The sequence below is a fragment of the Acomys minous genome (assembly GCF_964271855.1).
Source record: "Acomys minous genome assembly, chromosome: 20".
NCBI lineage: Eukaryota > Metazoa > Chordata > Mammalia > Rodentia > Muridae > Acomys > Acomys minous.
The window spans coordinates 17,176,614-17,204,197 of record NC_140502.1 but is presented as its reverse complement, the minus strand read 5'-3'; the positions used below and the strand labels follow the sequence as shown (position 1 = coordinate 17,204,197).

Sequence of the window (27,584 nt, the reverse complement as noted above, 5' to 3'; positions counted from 1 at the left end):
GTAGAAGAATAAAAAATTACCTCCAGCCGTTGATTCCCAGGTTAGCTGTCAACCGTGGCTCATGGTGACAGAAAACCCATCCCTTTTGTGTTTCTGGGGCGCGGTCTCATGGGGTCCAGGCTGGCTTTGAGTCCCTCACCGTCCTGCCTTCTTCTCCACACCGTGTATGCCACTTGTCCTGATCGCGCTGTGCACAGGTGCTGCCGGCTCTGATACATACACTGCTTTTCATGGGGTTTGCCTCTTGCGTTGTCTTCAGTCCGAGTTGTTTCCCTAGCCTCCCCTTCAGCTCTGGGATACTCTTCGGTTCTGGGATACTCTTCGGTTCTGGGATACTCCTCAGTTCTGGGATACTAATGATCTGATTACGGGCTGGGACGTGTGGCTCAGTGTTAGAGAGCTTGCCTAGCATTCTGGAATCCCTGGGTTTGATCCACAACACTGCATAAAATTGTGTGCCCATGCTGGAGTCCAGGGTCACCTTCTACTATGTAGCAAGTTCAGGGGAAGCCTAGGATATATAAGATCCTGTCTTTAAAAAAAAAAAGAAAGAAAAGTTAAGCTGGGCGTGGTAGCCCATGCCTTTAATCCCAGCACTTGGGAGGCAGAGGCAGGTGGATCGCTGTGAGTTCAAGGCCAGCCTGGTTTACAAAGTGAGTCCAGGACAGCCAAGGCTAGACAGAGAAACCTTGTCTGGAAAAACAAACAAATAAGAGTTGGTTAGGAGCCGGGCATGGTGGCACATGCCTTTAATCCCAGAACTTGGGAGGCAGAGGCAGGCAGATTGCTGTGAGTTCAAGGCCAGCCTGCTGTACAGAGTGAGTCTGTACAGTGAGCCAAGGCTACACTGAGAAACCCGGTCTCGAAAAACAAACAAAAAAGTTGGTTAGGCATGGTGGAACATGCTTTTAATCCTAGAGATCAGGAGAAGGTAGGTGGCTCCCTGATTTCCAGGCTAGCTAAGGCTTCATTGAGAGACCATATGCCAACAAAACAAAACAAAACAAAAAAACAAAAACTAAAAAACAACCAAACCAAACAAAACCGCACAAACAGGAAAAAAATTATGCTCATTGTTTCTATGCATCTGCAGTGTCCTGAGTTCCCACTCCTGAGCTCTGAACGGCTGTACAGTTACCCAGAATTCAGAAAGTATTTCCCAAGCATCCGGGTACTAGATTAGATGCTGAGCCTTGAAGATAAGGAGACTAAGAAAATGCAATGTGGAGAATGAGGTCAGAGGTGACCTTGGTGAAGAGGAGGCCCTGGAACCTAAACCTGAAGGTGGTGATGGGGCAGGTTGTTTGTTCCAGGTCGGGGGTGGGCACGGGAGCAGCCAGTGCAAAGATCCTGAGGCGATTCAAAGTCTGGCATGTTTGTTTGTCAGCAGGGAGGCTGCTGGCTGCTGTGCTGAGTATTTGAAGGGAGGGGTGTTCAGAGGGGCCCTGTGGGCCGTGGGAAGACATTACTTTCCCTGCTAGGTTCCTTGAGATAACTCTTAAGCCACATGGGGACATGAGGGGACTCAGTGTCTATTTACGTCCCTGTGAGTATCCAGCAGAGGCTGGGGAACCCGTGCAGAGGCTGCTAGAAAAATTGTGGGGGTAAGCCTGGAGTCCTTTTGAGTTTTGGTTGAGTAAAAGAATGGTTTCAAGAAAGGAGGGGGTCGGGAGAAGCTAGCCTCCGAGCTCCCTGAACCTGTGAGAGCCTGTTGTCATGGGCTTGGGGACAGTTGCCATCTTGCCCCCCCAATTTATTTTATTAAATTTTAAATTTTAATTTATTTATTTATGTATCACTGTGTTCTGTGTGCATATATGATGCATGTCAGAAGAGGGCATCCTATCTCATTATAGATGGTTGTGAGCCACCATGTGGTTGCTGGGAATTGAACCCAGGACCTCTGGAAGACCAGCCAGGGCTCTTAACCGCTGAGCCATCTCTCCAGCCCTTTTTATAAAATTTTGAGACCATGTAGTGTTATGCAGCTTAGGCTGGCCTGCACTCCCTATGTAATCCAGGCTCTTCTCAAACTCATTGCAATCCTCCTGTCTCAGCCTTCCAGGTGACATGGCCTCAGTTTTTAGTCTCTAAAATAGTATAAATGGTAGCTTGTGTGGCCCCGACACATTGGTTACTTTCCATATTTTTTTAATCAATATTTTAAAAATTGTGTTCCTGTATGTGTGCCCCATGGGTGCAGGTGCCTGCACAGGCCAGAGGCATTGGATGCCCCTGGAGCTGGAGTTACAGGCATCTGTGAGTCGCCATGTTGGTGGAGGAACTGAACTTAGGTCCATCCCGAGCAGTAGTACATGATCTTAACTGCTAAGCCATCTCTCCCTCCTCTTCCTCCTCCTGCTCCTCCCCCTCCTCCTTCCTCTTTTTCTTCTTCTTTGGTGAAAAGTAACTCCAGAGCTGGTGAGATGGCTCAGCAGGTAAAGGTGCCTACCACCAAGACTCGCAGCCTGAATTCTGCTTTTTGAGATCCACCTAGTGGGAAGAGAGAACCTGCTCGTGCAAGTTGGCCTCTGATCTCCACACCCAATTTGCCACCACACAAAATAAGTAAATAAATATAGTAGAGACATTTTTGTAACAAAAGTAGTTTCAGACAGAACAATTCACTCTGGCGGTTACACAGTAACTCTGCATGGTTGCTCTCTGTGACGGTGTTGAGATACACTTTGCATATCTATGGCCCACCCATCCAAGCATATAGTCCCCACATCAGCTGAGTTCTTTTCAAGTTGGAGATATTTTAGAAAATTTTTCATTTCCTCAGAAAGAAACCAATGTCCCTTAGCTGCCCACCTCCCCATTCTCCATCCACACTGACCCCTAAAGAATGCATGGGCACTTGCTGCCTATAGTAACCCATGCCATGTTTAAACGGGAGCACATCCACACTACATGATTTGGAGTGTCCCATTTAACTGGGGGATAAAATCAGGGTCTTCTGCATGCTAGGCAGGTCCTTTAACACTGAGCTATACTCCCAGGCCCTCACTGGGAGATTCTAGGCAGGGGCTCTACCACTGAGCCACGCCCCCAGCCCCTCCCCTCACTGGGCGATTCTAGGCAGGGCCTCTACCACTGAGCCACGCCCCCAGCCCCTCACTGGGGGATTCTAGGCAGGGGCTCTACCACTGAGCCACGCCCCCAGCCCCTCACTGGGGGATTCTAGGCAGGGGCTCTACCACTGAGCCACACCCCAGCCCCTCACTGGGGGGATTCTAGGCAGGCGCTCTACCACTGAGCCACGCTCCCAGCCCCTCACTGGGGGATTCTAGGCAGGCGCTCTACCACTGAGCCACGCCCCCAGCCCCCCCCCTCACTGAGTGATTCTAGGCAGGGCCTCTACCACTGAGCCACACCCCCAGCCCCTCACTGGGCGATTGTAGTAGGTGAGTACACTACTACTGAGCTGTGTCCAAAGACCTTCATATTAAAAAAGAAAATCTTTTTATTTTGAGGCAGCATCTTACTAAGTTAGTCAGGCTGGCCTTGAATTCACTGTGTTACACACAGGCCTTGAATTTGGGATTCTCCTCAGCCTCCTGAGTAGCTGGATGACAGGCTCTCTAATCATTCTGCTCTGGTGTTTCTCTCCACGTTGTAACATGTATCAGACTGACCTTCCTTTTTTTCACATTGCTCTGTCTAGGTTAGCCACTCACGGGTCAATGGCTGTCTGAGTTCTTATCTGAGCATGTGTTTTTATTTATGCTGTTTATGTAAGGATGGATGGGCCATCTGGCTGAGAGGCCAGCTCCCCATCACCTTACCAACCTCAGATGACTGACTGCCCAGCGGCTGACTAAGTTGCATTCCCACTGGTGGCCATGAGTGGGAACTCAGCTCGTGGGTCTTTTTTGATTATTCATGCCTTCTTCTGTTGGAGGGCATATCGGTTGTGTGCTATTTGGAACATTCTGGAATGTATTGTAGGATCCACATCTCCCCCTTTGAGGGTATCTACCTCTCACTGTACATCCTTCTTGACCCTTCTTCATGGATGAGTATGGATGCCTTCCACTGTGCTCCCCGCTGCTCAGGGACAAGATGCCCCTCCTATAGGTCCCTCGGGGTCCCACCTTCCATGTAATACATGATGTCTTCTTGGGTGAGGGGTAGGTGTGGAGTCCCTGCTCACTCCTGTTGCCCCCTAGTGGGTATTTTTAGCACACTTTGCTCTTTTCAGTTGACCTTGTTTTCTTGAGGTCAAGAGTCATAGGTGTTCTGGGCTGACCTGATGCTGGCTCTGTAGTGGGCAGTGACTCTGAACTTCTGATCCTACCTCCACATTCTAAGTGCTGGGATTTCCCCAGCCCAATGTTGACAGGTGGTAAACCCTGGTGGAAACTATGTCCGACCCCGGCTGACTGTATGTCAGCCTGCTGACCTATTGTCCAGGGCCAGCAAGAGGACACCCAAGGAGCTGCTGTCCCAGCAGGCTCCTGCAGACGTGTGCTGTCTTTTGTGCTAACCTAGTGGCCCTGGCTGGTTCTGCTGACCCATCTTCTCCTTTGGTGACTCTGGCCCAAAACCTGCCATCGCTGTCTTCCCAGACTGTCCATGTGTCTCTGATCCCCCATTGGCCACCCTGGGCATGATCCACCTGTGACCTTTCACCTTCTTTCTATCAAATAGCTGGAAAGTTGGGCAACAGGGTGCAGTACTGACAGTCTCCTGTGGATGTCCTATGCCCCATTCCTGGTCATTTTGGGTCATGTGCCACTTGTGTTCAGTACCAGCTGTGACGGCACTGGGCATAGCCCTCCGCCATCCAGTCAGTGTTTACATAAAGTGCCCCAAACACGAATACTGGCCCAGTGTTCCTCCCAGAGGAGGTGAGCAGGAGCCAAGATAAATCCTATTTATGATATGCCAGCCACCCTTTGAAGAAAAGGAGATCGGGAAGGGGGCGCGGGGTGTCTGGCAAGAAGGAGACTTGCCAGTCTAGATGCATTTGGTCTGAGCCACTGACCTGGTGACAGTTGGGAAAGGGCAGAGAGGACTACAGCATTGCAGGAAGCAGGGGCAGTCACGTGCAAAGGTCCTGAGATAGGGAAGAAGACTGACCGAGCCAGTAGGACTGGTGGGGGGATGGGAGGAAGGGGACCAGACAGACTGTACAGAACTGGTTGCTCTGTAAGAACCTGAGGGTTGATGCTGAAAGAGGTGAGGAATCAAGGAAATCAAGGAAGGGTGCTGACTAACAAACCTGAGCCAACCTGGCTTCTGCCTGTGAGATGAGATGGGATGACCTGATATGAGAATGAGATGGCAGAGGAGGGAGCTCAGTAAGGTCGTGCTGCAGCAGGAGGACAGTGGCTGTGGCCCTGGAGCTGTGGCACAGGAGCCACCTGAGCCCTCAGAGAGAGCAACTCATTGCTCTGGGAGGCAGCCAGTCAGAACCTGTCGGCAACAGGGTTCTTCATTTGCTTCTGTAGACTGAGTGGGTTGTTGCTTTTGCTTTTTTCTGTGTTTGAGTTGAGACCCAGGATCTTGATTGTACTGGGATAGTACTATGACACTGAGCCACAACCCCAGCCCCTCACTGGGGCATTCTAGGCAGGAGTTCTCCCACTGAGCCATGCCCCCAGCCCCTCACTGGGGGATTCTAGGCAGGGGCTCTACCACTGAGCCACGCCCTCTGCTCCTCACTGGGGGCTTCTAGGCAGGGGCTCTACCCCTGAACCACGCCCCCAGCTCCTCACTGGGGGATTTTAGGTAGGGGCTCTACCACTGAACCACGTCCCCAGCCCCTCACTGGGGGATTCTAGGCAGGGACTCTACCACCGAGCCACGCCCCCAGCCCCTCATTGGGGGATTCTAGGCAGGGGCTCTACCACTGAGCCACGTCCCCAGCTCTTTGCTTTTCAGAAAAAGGCTCTCTCTATGCATCCCAGGGAGACCTTGAACTCCCCATCCTCTTGGCTTAGCCACCCAAATTCTGGGGTTACAGGCCTGAGTCACAAAAGCTGCCACTTGCGTATTTTTCTTGAGTCTTGTAGGACACCGTTTACATTTAGTCACCCATCAGCCATTTTTCTGTCTCGTCCTGTCCTTGACTCACCAAGCCCCTGTATTTGACGACTCTGGTGACTTTAAGGAACACACCATAGGGATTTTGAAGAATGGACCCAGAGCTGGGCGTGGTGAGGCACACTGGCAGGAGGATGGCTTTAAGTTCGAGGCCAGCCTGGTCTACAAAGTGAGTCTAGGGCAGCCAAGGCTACCCAGGAAAACTCTTGTGTCCAAAAATCAAAAACACAACAAAGAAACAAAAAAAGAAAATGGACCCGGTGAGAATATCTGATGTTTTTCTCCTGACTAGATGGAGTGACATGGATCTGGGGAGGCAGACACACAGGCTAAGTGCCTGCTCATTATATCATCCACCGGTAATGTGGTCCAGGGCCTGGGGATGTGACTCACCAGCTAGAGTGACTGCCTAGCATGCGTAAGACCCCTGAGTTCAGTTCCCAGCATCACGGAAAGAAGAATCTAGTTCCGGTTGTGTAAGTGTGTGCACACGTGTGGGTGTGTGCATTCGTTTGTGTTTGCATGTGTGCGTACATGCGTAACTTTGTGTAGTCCATTGTTGCATTCTGATCCAAGGGTCAAATGCAAGTGATCAGGCTTTTGTGTCAAGAGCTGTAATCCACTGAGCCATCTTGCCAGCCCTAATTCTTTGATTTCTTTGTGAACACTGTTACAGGCGCTGTGTTATTTTTTTTAAGTGGGTTTCTTAATAAGATTTATTTATTTTTTATTTTACATCTGAGTGTCTTACCTGGGTGTATATGTGTGTGCACTGTGTGTATGCGTGGTACAGAGTTGGAAATCAGATCCCCTGGAACTGGAGTTACAAATGGTTGTGAGCCACCATATGGGCGCTGGGCATCAAACCCAAGTCCTCTGAAAGAGCAGCCAGTGCTCCTTTTTTGGGGGGGGGGTAGGGAGTTGAGACAGGGTGTCTCTGTGTAATAGCCCTGGCTGTCCTGGACTCACTCTGTAGACCAGGCTGGCCTCGAATTCACAGTGATCCGCCTGCCTCTGCCTCCAAAGTGCTGGGATTAAAGGCGTGCGCCACCACGCCCGGCCATCCAGCCCCATAATAACGTTTTAGATTAGCCTTTTTAGTGTACACAGCAATGAGTCCCACAAGGACATTGAATACCTGTCCCTATTCCTTCTCTCACCCCTCCCTTTCCCAGGTTCATTTCTTCCCTCCCAGTCTCCCTTCCTTGTTTCCGCAAAGAAATGCTAAATTGAGGTTCTGCCTATAAAAGAGTTCATGCAGGGGCCAGGCTTGGTGGCGCACGCCTTTAATCCCTGCACTCCACTTGGGAGTTCGAGGCCAGCCTGGTCTACAAAGTGAGTCCAGGACAGCCAAGGCTACACAGAGAAACCTTGTCTCGGAAAAGAGAGAGAGGGGGGGCGGGGGGGAGCTCATGCATTTTTTTTTTCTTTCTGCTCGCATCACTTCCCTCTCCCTCGCTTCTTCTCTTTAGACCGGTCCTTCCCCTCTGACTGCATTTTGCGTCTTTGATTAAAGTTGACAGTGTGACACAGAAGTCACCGCCAGAATGAGACACTCAGAACTTGGACTGACCCCCAGGAACTCGTCTAGGACTTTCAACCCCTAGTCTCAGGATAATAGACTTAGGAGGATGGGAGCTTCATCCAGCTGTTTAAAGGATTAGATGAGATCAGGGCTGGGGCGCGAGCCGTCCCGCTGCGGCCTGGGCTGGGGCTGCATAAGGAAACAGAAACAGGGCTTTGGTGGCGCGTGCCTGTAATCTCCGCACGCACGAGAAGGCCCAGAGCTCAGAGTTCAAGAACAGATGGTGCGACATGAAACCCTGACCCCGGGGGTGGGGGTGGCTTAGTTGGTAGACTGTTTGCCTAGTGTGCACAACCCTCTCTGGAACCATGTCCTTCAGACTTACAGCTTCGTCACTGCTCTGAGTTCAGCTCATCTACCCTTTTTTTCTCTAATGTGACCCGCCTCAGGTGTTTCATTATGGTAACAAGAACCAGATGAATACACGCCATTGGGCAAAGCAGCATTGTTTTCTTTGGCGTGGGTACTTTCCCAGGACAGGGGAACACTACCTGCTGGCCACCTTCTGTGGGGTATCAATTCATCTATCAATTACATGCTCAAATGAATTTGTTTCACATTGGAGATTTGGGGATGAGGAGGAGCTGGGAGCCTTATCATTGAAAAGAAACGTAGAGCCCAGGTCATGAGTCTAGAAGGGACACATGCCCACTGTGAGTTCTGAGTGACTGTTTGGCAGATCATTGAGAAGTAGAGACTTGGAATAGATGCAAGTGAGGACAGAAACTGAGTACGCTATTTGGGTCTTGGACTATGGCTCAGTGGTAGAGCACCGGCCTAGAACCCCCCCCCCCCCAGCGAGGGGCTGGAAGCATGGTTTAGTGGTAGAGCCCCTGCCTAGAATCCCCCAGTGAGGGGCTCAGGGCGTGGCTCAGTGGTAGAGCCCCTGCCTAGAATCCCCCAGTGAGGGGCTCGGGGCGTGACTCAGTGGTAGAGCGCCTGCCTAGAATCTCCCAGTGAGGGGCTGGGGCGTGGCTCAGTGGTAGAGCCCCTGCCTAGAATCCCTCAGTGAGGGGCTCAGGGCGTGGCTCAGTGGTAGAGCCCCTGCCTAGAATCCCCCAGTGAGGGGCTGGGGGCGTGGCTCAGTGGTAGAGCCCCTGCCTAGAATCCCCCAGTGAGGGGCTGGGGGCGTGGCTCAGTGGTAGAGCCCCTGCCTAGAATCCCCCAGTGAGGGGCTGGGGCGTGGCTCAGTGGGAGAGCCCCTGCCTAGAATCCCCCAGTGAGGGGCTGGGGGCGTGGCTCAGTGGGAGAGCCCCTGCCTAGAATCCCCCAGTGAGGGGCTGGGGGCGTGGCTCAGTGGGAGAGCCCCTGCCTAGAATCCCCCAGTGAGGGGCTGAGGGCGTGGCTCAGTGGGAGAGCCCCTGCCTAGTATATATCTGAGGCTCTGGCTCCTTCTTCTGTACAAGCGTTGATAATAACTGTCCTTGCAGTGCCTAGTGTGACCACAAAATTTGAATTGTATAGTGTTGCGCACCCCCCACCCAAGCTGACCCAGCTGTTTCAGTGTTTGCTAAAAGTCAGAAGATGCTTGAATTTCTTTCCTTATCCCTGTTCATGTCCCAGGCCCTGTGTAGTTAATCATTCTTCCTCATTCACCCAAATTTTAAGATTTATTTTTTATTTTTTATTTTTTGGTATCTTAAATTATATGGATACATGTGTGTCTGCAGTGGGAGTATGCACATGAGTACGGGTGCTGAGGTGACCAGAAGTGCATGTTCTGTTCCTTGGCGCTGTAATTACAGGAAGTTGTGAGCACTGAATGTGAGTGCTGGGAAGCAAAACAGGGTGTTCTGTTAACTGTTGAACCACCCACCAGTGCCCCTTCACACCTTACAAAAATGTTTAAAATTACATTTCTTGTATTTTTTTTTAATTTTTTATTTATTTATTTTTTTAAGAGACAGGGTTTCTCTTTGTAGCCTTGGCTGTCCTCGATGCGCTTTGTAGACCAGGCTGGCTTCGAACTCACAGTGCACCTGCCTCTGCCTCCCAAGTGCTGAGATTAAAGGCGTGCACCACCACTGCCCAGCCAAAATTACATTTCTTTATTGTGTAAGTATAGAGGCGTCGGTTACCTTATAGAGGTCAGAGTTCAACTGGGTGGAGGCCACCAGGGAGTGGGGAGAAGTCACGTGCCACCAAGCCAGATGATCTGCGCTTAATCCCTGGGAGCCATATAGAAGAGAGATCTGACTCCTGCACATGGTCCTCTGACCTCCACATGTGACACACATGTCCCCTCCTCATCAAAATGAAGTAAGTAAATCAATAGGTGCCTTCATCTGTTCACAGAGGAGTGTAGTTACAGCCACAGTTGCATTTTATTGCCCACCCCCCATTGACTCCCCCATCGCTCTTAGCTTCCTACACTGCCACCAGTAGGGCTCCTGGCTGCCACTAACCTGCCTTCTGTGTCTGGCCCCAGCCGATCTGGACACTTTGTCCCAGTGCCTTGACCTGCTGCTGGCCTTTGGGCCTGGCTTCTGTTCCTCTTCCTGTTTTCTGGTCCCGTGCCACCATGTGTCCTCGCCCGCTTGCCTTTTATGGCTGTGTGCTGCCTTTATATGGATCTTCGCTGGGGCAGATCCATCTGCTAATTGGCTTATGAGTTGTTTCCACCTCTGACTCCGATGAACTGCTGCAGTCACGGGGACACATGTTTGTGAGGACGTAGGTTTCTCCTGTTGAGGCAGTGTCTTGGTATGTAGCTCAGGCTGGCTTCAAACCCATTTCATAGATCAAGTTGACCTTGAATATGGGATCTTTCTGTGTCAGCCTCCTCGGTAGCTTGGTTTAGATTATGGGACTATGATACTACCCCGGCTGCACAGTGCATTTGGTTAAATATTGGAGTGATAAAATGCACAGCTTTTTAAAGCATAACTTGGTGAGTGTTGTCCAAGTAAGCATCACGCACAAATCTGGATTCAAAGCATTTGTGTCATTATAGAAGGCTCCTCCCTAAGGACCCCTGATGGTCCATCCTGCCTCTCTTCCCTCAAGACATGCACACCTCTGTTTTTTCCCCATTTCTAGAGATGGCTCAACACAAGCATGCCATCTCTCGTCTGGATCTCTTTGCACTCGTTTATGTCAGGTCCACCCATGTTGCTTCCTATGACAGAAATGCATTCCCTGATTGTCAGAGCAACACCCCATCCCAAGTCTGAGCTTGGTGTTGGGACAGGTGTTAGATGGTTTCCAGGTTGGGGCTTTCTTGTTTACTGGCTAACCTGGGGATCAAACCCCGGGCATTATTCATGTTAGGCAGGTGCTCTACCACTGAGCCACGCCCCCAGCCCCTCACTGGGGGATTCCAGGCAGAGGCTCTACCACTGAGCCACGCCCCCAGCCCCTCACTGGGGGATTCTAGGCAGGGGCTCTACCACTGAGCCACGCCCCCAGCCACTCACTGGGGGATTCTAGGCAGGGGCTCTACCGCTGAGCCAAACCCCCAGCCCCTCACTGGGGGATTCTAGGCAGAGGGCTCTACCACTGAGCCACGCCCCCAGCCACTCATTGGGGGATTCTAGGCACATCCTTATGGCCTTCTCTGTGTGAATTAGGAAAAGAGACTCCTTTTAGCAGGTGATTGCTGTCATGTTCAAGCACAACCTAAACTCTCTACACTGAACATGTGCACTGTATACAAAGGAGTGTGCTTGTGTGTGTGTGTGTGTATAGTTCACGTTTGATGTTCATTATATATGCACATATGTCAATATTAATTGAATGATATAATTGAATTATTCGTGTTATTAATATTTTTATTATTGATATGATGATTAACATAAATAAGGCTAATATAATATAGTGTGTGTATATATGTTATGCAACATAACGTTCTGTGGCACTCTAAGAAATACCACAACTAGCTGGGTGCAGTGACACATGCTTATAATCCCAGCACTCAGGGAGGCAGAAGCAGGCGGATATCTGTGAGTTCTAGGCCAGCCTGGTCTACAAAACAAAGTCCTGGACAGCCAAGGTAACATAGAGATACTCTGTCTTGAAAAAAACCAAATTGAAAAAAAAAAAAAGGAATGTCACAACAATTATGGTTTAAAACAAAAGTTATGTTACTTGGCCTATGGTGGTACATACTTTAATCCCAGCACTTGGGAGGCAGAGGCAGGCGGAGCTCTGTGAGTTCCAGGGCAGCCAGGGCTACAACAGATATATAGGTAGATAGATAGCTAGAAAGAAAGAGAAAACAAAAAGTACCCAGTATGTGGCTCCTAGGCCTTGCTCTATTCTAAAGGGGAAGATAGTTGAGGTAGCAAGTGGCAGTGGCCCGAGACACATGAAGGGAACCTGGGCCACCCCATTCCTCATGCCTGGACTTGGGACAGGGCAGCCTCGCTGGCATGAGGAGGGAGTTATGGTGATGTGTTCATGTTCGTGCGAACTTGAGTTGGTGTCTGAATCTAGACAGTTGTGCGTGTTGTCCGCTGTTGTGTCCATGTCCAGCATGGTGGAAGGGCAAGTCACTCTGATGGCCTCTGCTTTCCAACTGATGGGTAAAGATGCGGACTTTAGTTAGTAAAGGAGAGCTGGATATTTCTAATACTTTAGGGAGGTTGAGGCAGAAGGGTCCCAAGTTCAAGGTCAGCGTGAGCTACAAAATGAAACCCTAGCTCTCTCTACAGATAAATAATTAAGTAGATGTTTGGAAGCAGGCAGCCCTTGAAGAATTATTAAACCCAGCCTTCCTTTCTGTTTTTCATTACGTCTTTAAATGTATTATTTGTGGAGAGGATGAGAGAATGTCACAGGATGTGTGTGCCGGCCGGAAGACCCACTCTCCGAGCTGTGTTTTTCCCCTTTCACCGTTCAGGTCCTGGGGCAAAGCCCTTCACATCCCGAGCCGTCTCACCAGCCCCAAGCCCAGGCTTTCTTCTTACCAGTACATATCTTCTGGTGGGTTTTTTTCAGCCCCTGAGTTCTTTGCTTCACGGTGACAGAGTAGCTGCCACAGCTCCAGTCATGTCAACTCTGTTCAAGCTGGAAAGCAAACCCCTTTGTTGACTAGAAGAACTTGTTCTGTGACTTCCATTGTTTTATAGATGCCAAGCCTGTAGGTACTGTGTGGTGCCATGGCTACCGTAGCTTCAGGGGAAGTCGGGAGTGATCTTAAAGGAGATAGCATGCCTCCCACCATGTGCTCAGGCCTCAGTATAGCACCCAGAATACGCGTAACAGACACATGTGCGCAAATGTGTTTTTGAGTTTTCCATTTTACTGTGTGCTCTGTACTGCTTTTATTACTGTGTGTGTGTGTGTGTGTGTGTGTGTGTGTGTGTGTTATCCTCCTGAGGGCTGAGTCTTCCTCCTCCTCCTTCTTTTTTTTTGATGGGGAGGAGTTGGGACAAATTCTGCTTGTAGTTTAGGTTGGCCTCCACAAACCAGAAGTGCTCCTGCCTCAGCCTCCTGAGTGCTGGGATAACTAGTGCTGTACCACGCCCAGTTTATTTGATTGTTTGAAACCATTTCCTGGCCCAAGTCTGTGCCTTTGCTTTCCCAACAGCCAGAGGTGTGACTGTGGGTGGGCCGGCAGGCCATCCAGGGGAGCAGGAGCCAGCCTTGTGTGAGTGGGAAAGCCAGAAAGGAGGAACGAGGGGGGTGGTGGGCTCAGCCTTGGGGGTCAGGACTTTGAGCCACTGTGGCGGCTGCAGCGCTGTGGGCTGGTTTTCCAGCCTTTGTAGAGGACACCTAAGGGTCACCAACATCATGCTCGGAAATGGACAGTTTGAGTTTACTGGAGCCTTTGAATTCCGGATCCTGCTCCCCTGCAAGCTCCCAATGACGACGCAAAAAATCTGGTTGCATTCCGAGTGGAGGAGGGATCCTCAGGGCTTTCTGGAAGGACACCCTGTCACCGCTTCCCTCCCAGGCTGCTTGCAGTTGGCCGGCCTGGTAGGGAAGACTCAGCGCTTCGGAGTCGTGGGGTCTGAGTTCAAGTTCTGGCCCCGCCATGTGGTTAGGACCCAGCGTCCTCACTCCCTGCGGGGTCACTATATTCTTACTGGAAGGCATGACTCAGTTTTGTCTCTGTCACCGTCACTCTGTGGGGTCACAGCTAGATCTGATGCCCAGGACATGCTTGCGCAATGGTGGGCTCAGTGGTGTATCTTTCCGTTTTGGTTGGCGGGAGGTACAGTAACAAGGGAGACCTGGGGCTCAGTCACTGAAGGAGAGAGCTGTGGTAACAAATGGGCCCCAGGTGTCAGTCAGCCTCAGTTGGGAGAGGTGTAGAAGGAAGTGAGCCCAGCTCTCTCTGCAGCTACAGTGACAAAGATTCAGCTGCCCGTGTGTATCCCCACCATGGGTTGGCTGTGCTTTGTCATCTGTCCTGACACAGAGCCGTCTGTGTCACCCAGCTCACACGGCTGACTTCCACACCATGGCTTGTCGCCCGAGTACTGTTGTTTGGGGTCACAGCTTTGCATACATGATTGTATGGCTCAGTTACTTTTCCAAGAGGTTTTGAGCATCTGGGCTGATCTGCCTAGGGCTGTCCCTGGATGAGAACTGCTGGCTGTGTCCCCCTCCTGACCACGGCCACTGACCTCTCAGGCATCTTTTTCTCCTCCTCCTCTTCCTCCTCCTCCTTTTAAGATTTATTTATTATTTATACAGTATTTGTGGGGGTGTCTGCCAGAAGAAGGCACCAGATCTCATTACAGACAAAGCCACATGTGGTTGCTGGGAATCGAACTCAGGACCTTTAGGAAGAGCAATCAGTGTTCTCAACCTCTGAGCCATCTCTCCAGGCCTCTCTCAGGCATCTTTAACTCTCCCTACACACAGGAGGCATGCTTTTGAACAAATGGACCTCTGGTTTTGTTTGTTTTGTTTTGTTTTATTTTTGTTTTGTTTGTTTTTCAAGACAGAGTTTCTCTGTGTAGTCTTGGCTGTCCTGGACTCACTTTGTAGACCAGGCTGGCCTCGAACTCAGAGATCCATCTGCCTCTGCCTCCCGAGTGCTGGGATTAAAGGCGTGCACACACTTGTAGAGGGACTAAAAACAGATTGTCAAGCTTTGTGGTAGGTGCCTTTACCCCCTGAGCCTTCTTGTGGCCTTTGGTTTGATTTGTCTTTTCCGGAAGTGGACCCTTGTGCTGTCTAGGGTGGCCATGACCTCACTTTGTATCTGAGGATGAGCTTGAACTTCTGATCCTTCTGCCTCCCAGGTGCTGGGGTCACAGGCATGAGCCACCGTGCCAGCTTCTGCACCTCTTCTCAACTTTGCAAACTCAGGATGCATCTGTGTCTGTGGTCCTCACCCCTTCCTAATGCCATGACCCTTTAAAACGGTTCCTCATGTTGTGGTAACCCCCCCCCCCAAATAAAATTTTTTTCATTGCTACTTCAGAGCTTCCAGGAATCGTAATGCAAATATCTTTGGGGATAGAGGTTTCCCAAGGGTTGTGACCCACAGGTTGAGAACCGCTGATCTATGTGTTCATGTTAAAGCTTCATGAATGTTCTGTCTTAACAGATATACGCTCCAACTTATTTACCCATCGTCTTGTCTGTCCACGGCCACTCAGGCATCTTCCTCTGAGCTGTTGTAGAAAAGGCTACGGTGGCCTCTGGTGTACAGATCCCTCTTTAAGATGTTTGATTCCTTTGCACACATACCCAGAAGCAGCGTTTACTGTGTTGAGCGCTAATGCTATTTTTAATGTTCCGAGGAACTGCCAAACCTTGCTTCACAGCAGCCAGCAGGGTTGCACTCCCGCCAGCAGTGAGCAAGGGCTCCGGTTTCCCATAGCCCTGCCAAGCTTGCTACTTCCCAGTTTCTTCATGGTAGCTGCTCTGAGGGGATGTGGGGCCTTGTCTCCTTGGGGCTTTGAGTGCGGTTCCCCCACCCCCACCCCCACCCCCCATGATGAGTCATGCTGGGCATCCTTTTGTGTGCTGTTGGCTGTTGGTGTATTTTCTCTGGAGATCAAACCCAGGATCCTTATGCATGCTAGGCAGATGCTCTACCACTGAGCCACACCCCCAGCCCCTCACTGGGGGATTCTAGGCAGGGGCTCTACCACTGAGCCACGCCCCCAGCCCCTCACTGGGGGATGCTAGGCAGGGGCTCTACCACTGAGCCACGCCCCCAGCCCCTCACTGGGGGATTCTAGGCAGGGGCTCTACCACTGAGCCACGCCCCCAGCCCCTCACTGGGGGATTCTAGGCAGGGGCTCTACCACTGAGCCACGCCCCCAGCCCCTCACTGGGGGATTCTAGGCAGGGGCTCTACCACTGAGCCACGCCCCAGCCCCTCACTGGGGGATTCTAGGCAGGGGCTCTACCACTGAGCCACACCCCAGCCCCTCACTGGGGGCGTCTAGGCAGGGGCTCCCACTGAGCCACACTTGGCCTACAACCCTCACTGGGGAACAGTGTCTGTCTGTCTCTGTCTTTGTGTTTAGAGGCCAGAGAACAACCTACAGTATTATCCTCCTTTGAGACAGTCTCTCACTGAACTCGCAGCTCACCAACACCTGACCAGCAGCTACCTGACCAGCAAGCCTCAGAGATCCTCTGCCTCTGCCTCTGCTCCTGCCTCTGCCGTGCTGAGGTTACAAATGTGTGCTTCCACACTTAGATTTTCTTTTTGGTTTTGTTTGTTTGTTTTGTTTTTTGTGGGGGTTTTTGTTTGTTTGTTTTTCAAGACAGGGTTTCTCTGTGTAGCCTTGGCTGTCCTGGACTCACTTTGTAGACCAGGCTGGCCTCAAACCTACAGTAATCCACCCACCTCTGCCTCCCGAGTGCTGGGATTAAAGGCGTGCACCACCACGCCCGGCCCCACACCCAGATTTTCATGTGGGATAGGTGCTAGTGATCAAACTGAGGTCCTCGTGTTTGCAAAGCCCCACTTTTCCTGACTCAGCCTTCTTCCCAGCTCCCTTTCTTTCTTTCTTTCTTTCTTTCTTTTTTTTTTTAAACATGACTACTGCAAAGTCAGGTGTGGTGACACTTTTTCTTTCTTTTTTTTTTTGTTATTGTTGTTTTGTTTTGCTTTTTGAGGCAGGGTTTCTCTGTGTAGCCTTGGCTGTCCTGGAACTCACAGAGATCCACCTGCCTCTGCCTCTGGAGTGCTGGGATTAAAGGCGTGCACCACCACCGCCTGATTTAAGTGATGCACACCTTCAATCCCAGCACTCTGGGAGGCAGAGGCAGGTGGATCTCTTGAGTTCCAGGACAGCCAGAGCTACATAGTGAAACTTTGTCTCAAATAAAATAAATACAACAACATGCCTATCACAAAGAAAACTGAAGATTAATGAATGTTCAAGTGCTGGGCCTGCCATGTGGTTGCTCTTTGAGGCCTGATAGTCCCTGGAGCCTGAGAAAGCATGGTCGTCCTGGGAAACGTAGCAAGCAAGGCTGTGCATGGTGGTGCGTTCTTAGAATCACAGCACTCAGGAGGCTGAGGCAGAAGACCACCATTAATTTGAGTTCCCTGTAATTCACATAGTGGTACCTCCTCTCAAAGCAAAACCAGGCCAGACGTGGTGGCATATGCCACTCAGGAGTCAAGGAGTCAGAGGTAGGTGCATCTTGGTGAGTTTGAGGGTCCCGTGGTCTATATTATATAGTGAGCTCCAGGATAGCCAGGGCAACAAAACGAGACCCTGTCTCACAGTGGGGTGGGGTGGGTGTGCAGCTGGCTCGTGGTGACACACGCCTTTAATCTTACCTCTTGAGAGTCAGAGGCAGGCAGATCTCCAGCTTAAGGCCAGCCTGGTCTATAGAGCTAGTTTCAGGACAACGGGCTACACAGAGAAACGCTGTCTCGAGAAATTTAAAAAAAAAAAATTATTAGAACAAAAGACATGCATGGGTGGCAAAATAGCTCATCAAGACAATGATGAGCTGAGTTTAATCCCTGGGAGCAACATGGTAGAAGGAGAGAACTGATTCCTACACGTTGTCCTCTGACCTCCTCACAGGCGTGTGCACCCCCACTCCCACCAATTAAATAAGTCTAGAGACAACAAAAGAAGAAACTGTTTCCACAGAGGACCCACTGCTTCCCCCCTCAGTTACCTACCCTCTGGGAACCCATTTGGAGAGAGCTTGCGCCAAGCCAGAACAGAAGCGGAGGAGTGTAGGGACAGTGATGGTGAACCTGGTGTGGGAGCCTGTTAAAACCTTGCAGCCCCCCCCTTCCCCCTGCGCTCTCAGGCAGCACACCCGGAACTCAGGGAGAGCAGGCGCATGCCCCAGAGCCTTTGACAGGCGGGTGCTGTATAAGCCTTCTGCACTCAAGCTCGTGGGAAATGGCTCAAAAGTAACTCAGCCGGAGCTGCCACGTTAGCTCCACCGTCTCCCAAGCCAGAGAGGAAGCTGGGGTAGCAGGGCAGCTGTGAGACCCCTTTGATTGAACTCAGGTCATCAGACTTTACCCATGGAGCCGTCTCACCGCTGTGATCTTGTTTCTTGAGACAAAGTCTTTCTGTGTAGCCCAGGCTAGCCTCAAACTCACCATCCTTCTGCCTCTGCGGTTCAGGAAATGGGGTCACAGATGTGGACCACTGTGGCTGTCTGTGTGGCTGGGCCTTTTGTTTTTTGGATAACTGCCTGGCTTGAAGTGCCCCCCCCCCACACTAGTGTAGCGTGTCCTTTGTAAGCCACAGAGGCTGTGGGGTGCCGACTGGAGAAGAGTCAGTGTAAGGTGAGCTTCAGCGGGCGGCCTCAGCAAGGGAACACCAGTACATCCGAGATGAGGTGCCTTTGCGAGAAACCAAGGTCGGGTGTTGAGTTGTTGATGGAACAGTTGTGACTACAGGCCTGCGGGAACCAGACCCTTTGTCCCCCAGGACATGGGTGCCATGTTTGAGGGACTCTTGTGCCTGCTTAATACATCACACCTGTTTCAGAAAATAAGAACTGGCCATAATGCCAGGCGTGGTAGCACACACCTTTAATCTGCATCCTCAGGAGGCAGAGACAGGCTCTTATGAGTTCCAGGCTACTCAGGGTTACATAGTAAGAGCCTGTCCTTCCCTCCTTCCCTCCTTCCCTAACTCCTTGTGCTTCTCACCCCCTTCCTCCCCAAAAAGGATTGGCTCTAGAAGGCTGGAAGTATGACACTTAAGTGGCAGAACTCCTGCCTAGATCCCCAATGAAGAGCCAGGGGCGTGGCTCAGTGGTAGAGCCCCTGCCTAGAATCCCCCAGTGAGGGGCTGGAGGCGTGGCTCAGTGGTAGAGCCTCTGCCTAGAATCCCGCAGTGAGGGGCTGGGGGTATGGCTCAGTGGTAGAGCCCCTGCCTAGAATCCCGCAGTGAGGGGCTGGGGGCGTGGCTCAGTGGTAGAGCCTCTGCCTAGAATCCCGCAGTGAGGGGCTGGAGGCGTGGCTCAGTGGTAGAGCCCCTGCCTAGAATCCCCCAGGGAGGGGCTGGGGGCATGGCTCAGTGGTAAAGTGATCATTTACTTCAAACATAATTACCTGGGTTCAATCCCTAGAATAAAAAAATAGTAATACGGAATTAGAATTGTGGTTTTATATTAAATTAAATTATCCACCGAATAAAAAATAGTAATGCAAAACTAGAATTCTGTTTTTATATTAAAGCATCCGTAAGTGATTTGGTAAAGTTTATGCCGTAGTGTATGTGCATCTATGTCTACCATAGACCTTGTTCTTTTAACAATATATAACATTGCTTTGTGTAACTTTAAACTGTGGTTTTCCCTCTAAAAACTTAATAATGGTGCTGTCCTGGTGGAACACACTGTAGTCCTGGCACTGGAGGCTGAGGTAGGAAGATCTCGAGTTCGCAGGCCCACTTTGGCTGCATGGTTAGTCTTTGTGGGAAGTGAGGTAGTTAATAATGGCTCTTAGTTGTAATACAGTTTAGTGGCAGTGTTTGTTCCGTTCTTTGTAAGTTGTTCTGAGACAGAATCTTCTTATGTAGCCTAGGCTTACCTGGAACTCTCCGTCGTCCTGCCTCAGCTTCCCTCTCTTTCCTACCCTCTTTCCCTTCCAGATTCTTCCCTCCTTCCCTCCATCCCTCCCCCCCCCCCCCGCCTGTTTCTCCACACATGTCCTCTGCCTTATTCATGACCTTCCTCACTCACAGCTTTTCTCTTTTCTTTCCACAGCTGGCCCCACAAAGGACACTGTCAAAGTCCCCAGCCCGGGGCCCTGCGTAGACCTGGAGTGGCCACCCCACCGTTCCCTTCATGATTCGTTCATAGCACAGGTAACCAGGGATGACCCCCACCCCCCATCACTCCCAGAGGAGCACTTGTTTCTCTGGGTACTTGTGGGGCCCACTGGCATCTGACTTGCAGAACCTGGTTTAGTGACCTCCTTTAGTCCGTCCTCTCCAGTCTGCATCCCCATGTACAGCGGTAGGAAGGATGTTCCTCAGGATTCACCTTTTCCTTTATATTCTGTACTGAGACAATGTGAGTGTAGCTCAGTGGTAGAGCCCCTGCCTAGAATCCCCAAAGGAGGGGCTGGGGGTGTGGCTCAGTGGTAGAGCCCCTGCCTAGAATCCCCCAGGGAGGGGCTGGGGGTGTGGCTCAGTGGTAGAGCCCCTGCCTAGAATCTCCCAGTGAGGGGCTGGGGGTGTGGCTCAGTGGTAGAGCCCCTGCCTAGAATCCCCCAGTGAGGGGCTGGGGTGTGGCTCAGTGGTAGAGCCCCTGCCTAGAATCCCCCAGTGAGGGGCTGGGGGCTTGGCTCAGTGGTAGAGTCCCTGCCTAGAATCCCCCAGTGAGGGCCTGGGGTGTGGCTCAGCGGTAGAGCCCCTGCCTAGAATCCCCCAGTGAGGGGCTGGGGGCTTGGCTCAGTGGTAGAGCTCCTGCCTAGAATCCCCCAGGGAGGGGCTGGGGTGTGATACAGTGTAGAGAACCTATGAGACCCTGCAACAACCGCAATAATGAGAAAAAAAAAGAAAAGGCCAGGAAGATAGTTCAGTTGGTAAAGGACCTTCATCCTGGACTATAAGTCACTACAACTTGGGGACTATGGTCTTCATTGTGTCCAGTTCATGATTCTGGAAGGGAAGGACCAGCATGAGGCCAGTAGATGGAAGGAGGGAAAGATGTGTGGGTGTTTGCCTGGATGTTTCTAAGGGTGAGTGCATGGGAGTTTAAAAAGATAGTGGGGACAGATAGGTACATCGATGGTCGATGGATGTGCAATAGGAGAGTGGGATAGGAGGGTGGGTGGATTGGAAGGGTGGAGAAGGCAGGGTACAGAGGCTTTAGGAAGTCAGCTGGACACTGAAGAAGCCAGCTCAGCTGGTAAAAATGCTTGCAAGGACCTGAATTTGATTCCCGTGTTAAGAGCAGGCCATGGAACCTCAGCGCTGGGGAGGCAGAGGCTCTGGGATACCTGGGGTTAGCTAGCTGGCAAACCTAGCCTAATTGGTGAGCTCCAGGCCAGTAAGAGACCCTGTCTCCAAAAGGTAGACAGCATGGAATGTGGAGGGGCCTTTGGAGGAATGTTTATAGGGCTCAGAAGGAGTGCGTGCCTGATTGGAAGGCAGGAATGCTGTGTGGTGGGAGGCAGGTGGGAAAATGCAGAGAGCACCCGTTCCTTTTGGGGTACAGTGGGCGAAGTGGCCTCTTCCTCCTCCCGGGGCGGGGCTGACCACGCTAACCTTTGTCGCGGGCTCTGCCAGTGCTAGCCAGCGGTGAGCGCCACATAGCTCCAGACAAACGTTAGCCGTCCGCATCCTCATCATTCAGCTGTGGGGGCCAGCCCCACACTGCCCCTCTCTCTGGCCCCAGCCTTATGCCCCACCCCCTTCCGCCGCCTCAGTCCCCACCTCCATCCATACGTCACCCCTGTCACTTGTCCTTTGCTTGAGACCCACACTGCATAGGTCTTGGGGACTCACTCAGGGCTGACTGCAGTGGCCTTGCTGTTGCTTTCACTCCTCCTTCCTTCCTTGCTCTATTCCACTGAGACACAGGACAGACCCCTGCCACACCTTCCAGGCCATGCACTGTTCAGAAAACAGGACAGTGGGATACGAAGTGCATAGACTCAGAGATGTACAGAGACAAGGCTGGCGAACTCAAGCCGAAGCCTGCCCGGTGGGAGTCTGGTGTGTGAGCCACGGTCATTCCTGGGATGGAGGGATCTGAAAAGACCCCAAGAGAGCAGTTCGGGTCATTTTGTTTTTCGAGACAGGGTCTCACCACGCAGGCCTGGCTGGTCTCAGATCCACAGACATCCTCCCAAGCGAGTCTGGGTTTTGACTCTGAGCTAGACTGTAACTCCCCAATGTTATAAAGTAGAACGGCCCCTGGGGGCTGGAATGGTGTGTTCCCTAGGGTTCACACAGCCCACCCACTGGAAGATGGAGAGTAGCCTTTTAGGTACTGGCAACTCCTCACCGCCCTAAAGCTTGGGTGCCGTAGTTGATTCAGTTCAGCCTGCCTGCAGCACTTAGTATAAGGCCTGCTCAACACCAGAGTCTTCCTTGTCTCTATCGATGCCACCGTCATCACCACTGTCGGATGTGGGGGGCTGTTGGGTATGAGGGCCAGGAGGGTAAGTACGCTGCCTCCTCCTGGTCAGGATTTCTGAGTGGGAGGGTCCCCGGGAGGTGATTCTTGGACTCTTCGTCTAGCTCCGTGCACTCCAGGAGCAGTTGCTCTGATCCCCTCCCCGCCCCCCAACACCCCTGTGCGCCCCTGATGGGGCAGCTGGGCAGACTGCCTCAATCTAATCATGTCTCCCTCACCCTCTTCCCGCCCCTGCCCCATCTAGTGGAAATGGATGATGAGGATGGGAGATGCTTACTAGACGTGATTTGGTGAGTAACGGGCTCCCCCCACCCACCCACGCCCGTCTCCCACACCCCTCCCCTCCCTCCACCCCTCAGCCTCGCTCCTTAAGGTCTCTTTTCCCTCTCTCTTGCAGTGACCCTCAGGCCCTCAATGACTTCCTGCATGGATCCGAAAAGGTAAGTGCCAGAGGCATGGAGGGGCATTCACATATTTTCAACATGGGAATGATGCTGCACATCTTTAATGGTGCACTTCTTTAATCCCAGCACTTGAAAGGCGGAGGCAGGCAGATCTCTTAGTCAGAGGCCAGCCTGGTCTACAGAGTGAGCTCCTGGACAGCTGGGATGACAGAGAGACCCTGCCTCAAAATAAATACATAAGTAAAGAGAATTCATCCATTGTTCACTAGTTGAGGTTTTCATTTTGAAAAATATCATGCAAAGCCTGGCGTGGTGGCGCACGCCTTTAATCCCAGGGCTTGGGAGGTGGAGGCAGGCAGATTGCTGTGAGTTCGAGGCCAACCTGGTCTACAAAGCAAGTCCAGGATTGCCAAGGCTACACAGAGAGACTCTTGTCTCGAAAAACCAAAAATAAATAAATAAATAAATATCATGCAGAAAATGACTAGAAAAATAGGAGAAGCTGTAGAAATGGCTCTATGTAAGTATGAGGACCTGAGTTCAAATCCCCAGCTCCCATGTAAGAAGCCAGCATGGCTTTGTGTACCTGTAAGCCCGTTTCTTTAGGGAGAGGGAAGAGACAGGAGGCTCGCTGGGGCTTGTGGACCCTAGCTTAGCTCCAAATTCAGTGAGAGGCCCTGTGTCTGAGGGTGAAGAGTAAAACCTCCAGCATCCTCCCTGGCCTCCATGAGTGCACCTGCACACACATGTATGTAACACACACACACACACACACACACACACACACACACAAGATATTAAAGAAAAACAAGCCAGGAACAGGAGAGATGGCTCCGCGGCTAAGTATGCTGGGTATTGGTGGTGGCTTATTCCTTTAATGCCAGCCCTCGGGAGGCAGAGTCAGGCAGATCTCTGTGGGTTCGAGGCCAGCCTGGTCTACGAGTAACTACTAAGACAGCCAGAGCTACACAGAGAAACCTTGTCTCAAAAAAAAAAAAAATAGGAAGAAAAAGAAAGAAGAAGAGGAGAAAAAAGAAAAGGCCTCCTTTAGCTGGTATGGTCTGAAAGGGTCTCCCTGAGGAGGTGGCATTAACGGCGACCATAGTGCTATAGCAGGGGTGAAATTGAGAGAGAAAGGTGGCATTAACGGCGACCATAGTGCTATAGCAGGGGTGAAATTGAGAGAGAAATGGTAAATTTGAAGGAACAGGATCAGACTGAGGCAGAACTTCTATGAGATGGCACTGAGTACAGTAGGCTTGGCTAGGTGATTTGATTGATTGATTGATTGATTGATTGATTGATTTATAGGCAGGGTCTCTATAGTCCTGGCCACCTCTGCCTCCCCAGCGCTGGGACCAAAGGCATGCACCGCCACACGTGACTGCTCTCTTTATTGTGAACTTGACAGCAGTTCTTGGGAACTCCGGACACAGGTGCTCTCTGTGAAAACGTGGCAGTCTGGTGACCCGTGGAACTATTTGTTTTCTCCAGTGTTATGAGAGATGGTCCCCCAACGTGGTGACTTACCACACCATCTGCTAAGCTTTTGCCCTGTTGGAAATCTGGGTCCGGAGTAAGCTTGGGTCAGGGTCTGCCACTGAGGTCATAGCAATCAATACATAACGGGAGTTCTCAACCTGTGGGTCGCGACCCCTTGGCGATATGAACGACCCCTTTAAACAGAGGTCACCTAAGACCATTGGAAAACACAGATACTAACATTACGATTCCCGACAGTATCAAAATTAGAGTTAGGAAGTGGCAAGGAAAATAATTTTATGGTTGGGAGTCACCACAGCACGAGGCGCTCTGTAGTAAAGGGTCGCAGCAGCACGAAAGTTAAGAACCACGACACTAAGGGCTTGTCTGGGGTCAGCAGAGGTGCCTGCTCTGATTCTCTTCCTGAGGGCCCTGCCAAGGGCCCCTCCCTATGTTCCTTTCCCATGGGCCCCTCTCTCACAATGTCCAGATGTCCTTGGGCTGTGGCAGCTAGCTTCCCTCATCACAAGCAACCCATGATAGAGAGCCAGGGGGAAGCCACAGTACCTTTTATGACCTAGTCTCGTAAGTCACACAGACACTCCGGGGCTGCCGAGAGCTCAGGAGTTCAGGCCCCAGCACCACAGAAGGTAGGGCCTGGTGGGGCACACCTGTAATCCCAGCATGTGGGAGGTAGAGACGGAGAGTCAGAAGTTCAAAGCCAGCTTTAAGTAGTAGCAAGTTTGAGGCCAGCTTGGGCTGTATAGGAATCTGCCTTGAGGAAGGAAGGAGAAACGACCCGCTAACTCTAGTGTGCACTCGGGTGGGAGAAATAAACGTTGCCTCTTAAAGGAGAAGCATCAGCGTGGCTGAGCCCTCAAGAGTACACCCGGATGGTAGCATGGGCTGCAGTATATACCGCAGAGGGAGGCCGGGCATGGTGCTGCATGCTTTAAGTCCCTCTTGCACTTAGGAGGAGGCAGGTTGCCTGTGTTAGGCTCAGTTCAGGTGCCACGATAACCCAGGAGTCAACAGGCCCTGCCCTCTGAAAAGCAAGCTGGATGCAGTATTGGGGAGAAGGGAGGGGCTCAGTGAGAAGGTGTCCTGAGCAGGTGTCCTGAGCAGGTGTCATTGCCATAGTCCCCAAAGGGTGTTTCCCCCAGGGAGACTGTGAGTCATGAGGCTTGAGTGCAAACCAAGAGGCCAAAGTCCCAAGATCAAGGCAGGCATGTCATGGGGGTGGACTGTTAGAGGCCACATGGGGGACTTGAAATGCCCTGGGTGGTGTCCAACCCCCTTCTCTGGGACAGATACTCCTATGTCTATGTCCCTGCCCCCTGCACTGCCCCCCTGCCCCACATACACCCCTCTCCTCCTTTTGTCTCAGCCCCAAATTGGTTTCTGCTCTAGAGTCTGGTCCTGCCTTGTTCACGTTTGACCTTGGCTTTGGGGCGGGTCTCATTGCAGCTGGACAGCGATGACCTCCTGGACGCCCCTGTGGAGGCCCAAAGTGCCTTCTATGAAGGTCCTGGGGTAAGTGGCTGACCAGTGGTCATTGCCCACACTGTTGGAGCAGGAGAGAGGGACAGAGGCTGGAGGGCAAGCCCGGGCATTCCCTGGGTTGAGGATTCAGGAACCAGGCTATCCCAGTACCCTGGCCATAGAGAGGGACAGAGGCCGCTCTGGTGCTTTTGGTAATATCACGTGACCCTGGGGGAGGGGCTACAGAGAGAGCCTTGAGCACGTACTGTGTGCTTGACTGTGTCAGCCCCTTAATTGCTTCCCTCTATGTATGGGAGGATGTGTGTGTCTGTGTGTGTGTGTCTGTGTGTGTCTGTGTGTCTATGTGTGTGTGTGTGTCTGTGTGTGTGTGTGTGTCTGTGTATGTGTGTCTGTGTGTGTGTCTGTGTGTGTGTGTGTGTCTGTGTGTCTGTGTGTGTGTCTGTGTGTGTTTGTGTGTGTCTGTGTATGTGTGTCTGTGTGTGTGTGTGTCTGTGTGTGTGTGTGTGTGTGTGTGTGTCTATGTGTGTGTGTGTCTGTGTGTGTGTGTCTGTGTATGTGTGTCTGTGTGTCTGTGTGTGTGTCTGTGTGTGTTTGTACTGTGTAGGCCAGAGGCCAGCCTTGGGTACTGTCACTTGTCAGGAGCCACCTACCTTGTTTTATAAGGGGCTCTTGCTACCTTGGAACATGCCGAGGCTGGGTGGCTTCAAGGACTCTTGAAGTCTTTCCTGTCTTGCCACCCCACCACAGTGATTTCTGCTGCCTCTGTTGATTGTCTTTTAATTATTTTGTGATTTTCATGTGTGTGAATGTTTTGCCTCCATGTATGTCTATGCATCATGTATGCAGAGTGCCTGGAGAGCCCAGAAGAGGGCGTTGGAGCCCCTGGGACTGGACTAGATGGGTCTAAGCCACCATGTGGATGCTGGGAATCGAACCCAGGTCCTATGCAAGAAGAGCTGGCGCTCTTAACCGCTGAGCCGTCTCCAGGCCCTTGTGTATGTGTGTGTGCATGCGTGCGTGTGTGTGTGTGTGTGTGTGTGCGCCTGCGTGTGTGTGTGTGCATGTGTGTGTGTGTGTGTGTGTGTGTGTGTGTGTGTGTGTGTGTGTGTGCGTGCATGTTGGGGGGGCTCTGGGCATTGTCTGGCTTATGAGGCAAGTCCTTTCCTGACTGAGCCATCTTCCCAGGTACCCCGTTCCCGTTCCTCCTATGGCACTCTGCAGCCCCTGCCCTCTTTCTGTCCCCTGGTCCCTATCATTATAACTGCCATATATTCTCATATTCATATCCTCTCTCTCCTTCCTCCCCCCCCCCCCTTCTCCTGGACTCACTTTGTAGACCAGGCTGGCCTCGAACTCACAAAGACCCATCTGCCTCTGCCTCCCAAGTGCTGGGATTAAAGGCGTGTGCCACCACTCCCAGCTTGTAATTGCCATTCTTCTAATGTGTTACGTTATAAATAACTTCCATTTAGTTTTACATCAACCATAACTTCATATTCCAAACAACCTTTTATAATAACGATCAGGCTTTAAAAAAAAAAAAAACAACTTAGATTTATAGACCCAGTTACAATGGTGGTCACGCTGTCTTTGTTATTTTAAGACCTTTATTGAAGTTTTATGTATTTGGGTTTTCTGAGACAAGGTCTCCTGCGGGGGTCCCGAGCATCCATACACTAGGTGACTGAGGGTGACCTTTAAGTTCTCCGCCACACCCAGTCTGTGCTGGGAACAGAACTCAAGTTCACGCTCTCTGGGCAGGTACCCTCCCAGCTGGGCCACATGCCCAGCCCCAACCCTGACTCTTCCATCTCATCCGATCTGAGGAGTTAACATGCCTCAAGCCTGCATATTGCCTGTGGCACTCTGTGCATATGACAACAAACAAACCGAACAGGCGGGCATGGTGGTACTTGCCTATGGTCCTGGCACTTGGAAGATGGAAGTAGGAGAGTCAGGAGTTCAAAGTCACCTATGGGGTCTGGAGAGATGCTCAGTGGTTGCTCTTGCAGAGGAACAGAGTTCACACAGTGGCTCACAACTGCCTGTACCTCCACTTCTGG

General features: G+C 51.4%; 1 protein-coding gene across 3 annotated transcripts in view; it reads left to right on the top strand.

The window, feature by feature from the left end:
- Positions 1-27,584, top strand: part of BICRA (BRD4 interacting chromatin remodeling complex associated protein) — a 78,211-nt gene that overhangs the window by 31,185 nt on the left and 19,442 nt on the right. For all 3 annotated transcript variants that reach the window (XM_084770372.1, XM_084770370.1, XM_084770371.1), the window contains 4 exons: positions 19,751-19,851; positions 22,377-22,422; positions 22,530-22,572; positions 25,486-25,551. In XM_084770372.1, coding sequence (XP_084626498.1) covers positions 22,382-22,422; positions 22,530-22,572; positions 25,486-25,551 — 150 coding nt within the window. In that variant the 5' untranslated portion in view covers positions 19,751-19,851; positions 22,377-22,381. The remainder of the gene's footprint in view (positions 1-19,750; positions 19,852-22,376; positions 22,423-22,529; positions 22,573-25,485; positions 25,552-27,584) is intronic.